Here is a 6,000-nt window from a genome sequence, read left to right as displayed (position 1 = left end):
ACGCTGTTAAGTTGGAACAAAACATTGCAAAGTATAGTCAAAGAGTACATCCATGAAATTACAAATCACCATACACTTAGAATGAGGAAATCCTATGAATATCATTATAAGATGCTCTTAAAATGACCCTTCATATACCCGCAATTCCTCATATGCTATGTAGTACTGAGGGTATCTCCCATTTGGTCCACCGAAAGCCTCTTGCCATGCGTCTAGCAGTAACAAGCTTTTCTCTCTCACTTCACTATCTTTCTGCAAAAAGAAAAATCCGCTAGATTTTTAATCTACAAGCATAGAGCTACAATAGCACAAGCTATCATATCACTTCTGATTTGCCCATAAAGTTTCACATTAATTCCACAAAAGTTCGTCTACATTCTAGGCATCAATGAAGATTTCCATATTCAGTTTGGATCTCAACATGTTTGTCCATAAGTTACAGGGAAATGATTGTATTGTTCCATGAAATTGAAATTTTTTCGATATACTTGGAAGACCCTAGGAATATTCCACAATTTTCTATACCCTTTTAGAAAGGTTCAAGTAGCATTCGCAACCCACCATACTAAAAGTAGAGACGCAGATTTCAAATCTAGGAAGAAAGATTGCGGGCATTGCAAATCCAAAACAAACAATGAAGAATATAGTACAATCAATCATCTATTATTTTAATGGAATCAATTCTGATGTTGCATTCAAATGTTTGCCATAAAATGATTTGGGTCACCTTTATATATTTCTGCTAATGCATTTTAAGTTCCTTTAGGTTCCAAATGCAATTATTAAGATAGGACACAATACCATCACCAATCAAAGGTCTTTTTTCTGGCTTTGCTATAGCCAAACATGCTTTTTGTAGCATTATTACCTATCTCAAAAAATTAGTGTGATCCTTAATATAGATCATAGAAAGTTCATGGTTTCAACTGACAATTTGGACCTGATCAAGCCATTTCCTAACCCAATGCCAATTAAGTCAGCAGGAAAATGCTTTTCTCAAAACTGACAGACATAGTTATATGCCACTGCATAAAAATGGGACAAAGGTATGCTTTGGGTCACAAATAGCAGCAAGACTCAATTATAGATTGTGCAAGTGCTCCATAGACAAGTTCGCGATATATTTGATTTAGCTATGAATTACATGAATGACATCATTAACACAAAATTAGATATGTGAAAAAAAATTGGCGCAGGTAGTCTCACATTTTTCTTTGCTATTTTCACCATGTCACGCAAAATATCTCTTGCAGCAACTTGATGATGGATAACATCACCACAGTTTTTCACCATTGTCTCTAGAACCTATCAACAGAGAATTAACACATTATATTTAACTTTAATCTCAATAACTAACAACTATAGCAGAATTCATAGAATTAGCCAAACAGAAAACTGACACTATCTTTAGTTATTTCCAATACAATTGCCCTGTCAATCCCACAACTTTTCTGAAAGATAGCCCAATATGGCCTTACTTAAACACATCTAATCAGTGGAAATTTTGCACATGTATCGGATGATCATGCAATTATGGATACAACAAGGGCATCCTAATAGACCTAGAATAATTAACTGCTTCCGGATTTTGCCATGTGTATCTGTCTATGAAAATTGAGAGGGAAGGCAAACAGAGTAGTGACAGAGGTTTAATTAACTTTAAGAAAATTAAATTAATCACCCTCCTTCCACTGAACCTAATCCAACAGCTACGAATTCAACTTTACAAGCATGTCACGCAGTACTTTTTTCTGATAAACATTCTTATGAGGTTGTACCGTAAGCGCCAATATTTGAACCTTTGGATTTTTGTTTCCCATTCGTTTCTTGAGAGCTTTAACAGAGTCCTTTGCAAGCCTGCTTGATGGAAAACAAAAATATTAAAAAATGATTCAGACTTACAAGAAACCAGAAATTAACACTAATCAAAAGATGATGAATACAAAGCCAAGAAAATGTAAAAGGAAACAGGTGAAGATGAAATGTATCCAGATAGTGGCCACATCAATTATTCATCTTTTCATTGGTTCCATTGGTGCAACCAACAAGATAAATAAAATGGATGCAACAGATGATGATGAGAATTTTCGAATTTGAACTTTATCAGTCGTCATGAACTGCATAAAGTTAATGTAGGTAATAGATGGAAGTAGAAATTTTGCCCTATGTATCAATGTGCTTCCTGAAACAAGTGACCTTGTGACATGTATATCGATGAGGTAGCACATTATCTCCTTCTAAGCAAAAACCAAGAAGCCGGTAAAGATGAAAGTGAGTGTCTCTAAGAAGATAGAATTTTCTCTAACTTATGGAGAAGTATTATGTGCACCTATAAAAATGATATGCTATGCAGCATCCATTATGTACACCTTCAAAAATGTTATGCTGTGTAGCATCCTTATTATGTAGCAACTTCAAAAACAGTATGCCACATACATCTATAAAAATGCTATGTAGCATCTATTATGTGCAGCTATTATGTGCATCTTTAAAATGACGTGTCATATGGAATCCATTGTGTATATATTTAAATGCTATGTTGCTTCCATTATATATAAATATAATTATGATATCCCATAAGGCAGCCACTGTGTAGCATCCTTATTATGTAGCAACTTCAAAAACAGTATGCCACATACATCTATAAAAATGCTATGTAGCATCTATTATGTGCAGCTATTATGTGCATCTTTAAAATGACATGTCATATGGAATCCATTGTGTATATATTTAAATGCTATGTTGCTTCCATTATATATAAATATAATTATGATATCCCATAAGGCAGCCACTGTGTACATAATTGAAAACGTCATGCTCTCGGCATACTGTGTCTTTCCTTTATTTGTTTCACCAAATGGGAGACATGGGTTTTGTTATTCTTTTTCGCTTTTGTTTTCAAACAAAAACTTTGGGACCATGAAGTATTCACACAGTTTTGCAGACTGGGGTGCACATTCCCTTCGCTCTCTTTCATTTCACCTCCCTTGTGTGCAAGCTTCCCTACAAAGATTGAAATTTGATCTCTACATTTGGATTTATATCTCTAGTCACTGCTGTAACATTATAATGTCTCGAATCTGGCATCTGGATAATGCACACTATCAAATATTATGCTACATAGCATCCATCCATTATGTTCAGCTACAAAATGACAAGCTATGTAGCATCTTTTTTTGTGCATGTTTATAAATGTTATGCTATATACAGCTATGTATGGCGCATCCAACCATGCGCATGCTGAAAAATGCTAAAACTTATTAAGCATTCATTATTGTGCATATTTAAAACAAGTATACTCCAGCGCATCCATTATTGTAAATGTTTAAAAAGTATATACTATGTAGCCTCCATTATATGACCTTCATTGCGTTGATCGTTAAAAATAGTATGCTATGTCTCATTCATTATGAGACATATGTAAGAAATGGGACATCAGAAATTTCTAGTTTCGGAAATTTTAGCAGAATAATATATCAAAATAAGATGTGTGTCTGTACCGTGGATCACCGTTGATAAGATCGCAAAGCTCCAAGTTCATGGCCCAATCAGGCCCAGTCAACATATCACTAGTCGCTCTGTTAACCAGGTTAGCCATATCTCACCCCTTTCTTCTACCGGGGAAAAAAACAGTAAAAGAAGAAGAAAAGGAACAAAAAAAAAAAAAAAAAAAAAAAAAAACAGGATTTTTGGAAGAATGATCAACAGATCACCATAGTCTGAGAGTCTGCCAAAAAAGAAAGATTTGTTTGAGAATAATGAAGCAAGCAAAGGAGGTTGAGAAGAGAAACGATGAGAGGAGAGAGAGAGAGAGAGAGAGTTTGACCGAATTGCAACAACAACAACAACAACAACAACAAAAGAAAGATAAAGGCATAGAGAGAGGGGAAGGGCGGGAATTGACTTACCAGTTTTACAGAGAGAAATGACTGAAGAAGCAGAGAAGAGAATCAGAAAGAGAGAGAGAAGGGGGGGGGGGGGGGGAGACCATGGATGGCATGGCATCATGAGGATTGCCTTTCCTTTTTGTTCTTCCTGGCTGCAGATCAGAGAAGAAAACTGCGAATCTGAAAACATGTCTTCCTCTGTTTTTCTTGTCCTGTTTCTAACCCCACCCCCGCCCCCCCACACACACACACAATTCCACTACCAAAAGCTAATACATAGATGGAGATAGGTGTGGTGTTGGTGGTCCATATGCAGCTCTTATGTGTATGTGAATGTGTATGTGTATGTGTATGTGTACGTGTACGTGTGTGTGTACGTGTACGTGTACGTGTACGTGTATGTGTACGTGTACGTGTACGTGTACGTGTATGTGTACGTGTACGTGTACGTGTACGTGTATGTGTACGTGTACGTGTACGTGTATGTGTATGTGTATGTGTATGTGTATGTGTTCGTGTTCGTGTTCGTGTTCGTGTTCGTGTTCGTGTTCGTGTTCGTGTTCGTGTTTCTATATGTGTCTACACGTGAATGATCGTGTGCATGTGTGTGTACACTCAACCCGTGTATTCCTTATGTTGTCAAAGCGGCGATTGGAATTACCATTGTTACATCATCAATCTCCAATAGATCGTAATCAATTTCCCCTAGACTCTATACACCAACCATAGACATTCCTCTCTCTAGAGGCAAGCACCCGAGGAGGTCACTCATCCACGTATCATCTATACAATTGTGAGCTTAATCACAGCTATACAAAACCCAAAACCTTAAGACCTTTGGCTTATTTTATCTATAACTTGGACCCCATAACCTTGAGACATTATAGAATTCCAATCTATTACTAAGATGACTCAAACTCACAACTTGGCACTACCTTGCAATATCCTCCATTTGTGCCAAATTTCATCCTCTTGTTTGTGACATCAAGATTGAACAACCCTCAATTTCACTGCAAAGCACATCGATCACCAATTGATCATTCAACTTTGCTTAACTTTATGGAGGGGCAATAATATTGGGATATAACTTCAAAACAAAAATTCCATTAAATCTCCATAATCGTAGTTGGAACCCATTCCAAGAGGAAGAGACATTCTAAGATTTATTGTTTTGGGTTAGAGTCAAAGTAAAACTCAACTTATTGGGGTGTAATACCCTATACACCAAGTTGTTTTGCACAAATAGATGGGAAATTCTAAATCAACCCAGTATCATCTATTATGCATACGCATTTACCAAAAAGAGTTCCTCAAGTTGGCCTAGCCATCCAAAACTTCAAGACCTTAAGGTGTTTGGAACCTTGGTTTGTAGAAAAGTTGAACGAATCTCAACGTGTCACCACCTTACAACATACCCCCTAGACAAGAAGGTCTACTTCGATATTCTTGATGTAACATCTCCACATCAATTTTTCGTTTCTCTCATCAATCCATGAAGAAATACAGTGCCAACAACTCCTTTTCGACTCTTAGCTACGTTGATTAACAACCACAATGTTGACATCCATTCCATGCATATCATTGTCAATGCGTTAAATATATGGTAATCTCTCCCCAATTTATATAATTTATTTGAAGGGTTCCATATAATATCAAATTTGTATTCCCTCCATTAGGATGTTCTATACAATATTTATATGACTTGTCGACATGCCCGGTCTTTCCCGAAAATATCAACACCATATCGGTGGTTAGATTTGTCAGTTGGGACTATCTATTTTATAGAATGGTTCCCTGATTCATTGTTCTCGTGTTCCCTCAGTGACAAGACTATACATAAAATTATAAGTGCATCAAGTAGTTATCCATGATTATCAATTCAAAGCAAATTCCAATAATTGAATAAACATTGGTAAACTATGGTTGCAATTATTTTTCATACATGCCTTCATAGTTTACGATATACTCTTTGTAATACATTTCTTTCAATAAAAGGGTTCTCTCAATCGTCTCATTCTAGATGCGTTAATTGAATGTTGTATTAAATTGTTTTAATAGATAGACACTAGCTCCGTCAAGTTTGGTGTAATACACATATTATATGATGTTATGT

At 36.0% G+C, this 6,000-nt stretch overlaps 1 protein-coding gene across 1 annotated transcript in view; it reads right to left on the bottom strand.

The window, feature by feature from the left end:
• The window catches only part of LOC147859421 (uncharacterized), an 8,858-nt gene extending 4,854 nt beyond the window's left edge, over positions 1-4,004 (bottom strand). The window contains exons 1-5 of the mRNA XM_087326307.1: positions 3,909-4,004; positions 3,501-3,727; positions 1,779-1,857; positions 1,207-1,305; positions 121-252 (exon numbers count right to left, since the gene is read on the bottom strand). Coding sequence (XP_087182433.1) covers positions 121-252; positions 1,207-1,305; positions 1,779-1,857; positions 3,501-3,598 — 408 coding nt within the window. The 5' untranslated portion in view covers positions 3,599-3,727; positions 3,909-4,004. The remainder of the gene's footprint in view (positions 1-120; positions 253-1,206; positions 1,306-1,778; positions 1,858-3,500; positions 3,728-3,908) is intronic.
• Between the last annotated feature and the right edge of the window lie 1,996 nt (positions 4,005-6,000).

The sequence above is a fragment of the Azolla caroliniana genome, unplaced genomic scaffold (genome assembly GCF_043228905.1).
Source record: "Azolla caroliniana isolate FFs.n. ecotype wild unplaced genomic scaffold, voAzoCaro1.0.p SCAF_10, whole genome shotgun sequence".
Taxonomy (NCBI): Eukaryota; Viridiplantae; Streptophyta; class Polypodiopsida; order Salviniales; family Salviniaceae; genus Azolla; species Azolla caroliniana.
The sequence above is the reverse complement of the archived record's forward strand: the minus strand, read 5'-3'. Positions and strand labels throughout refer to the sequence as shown.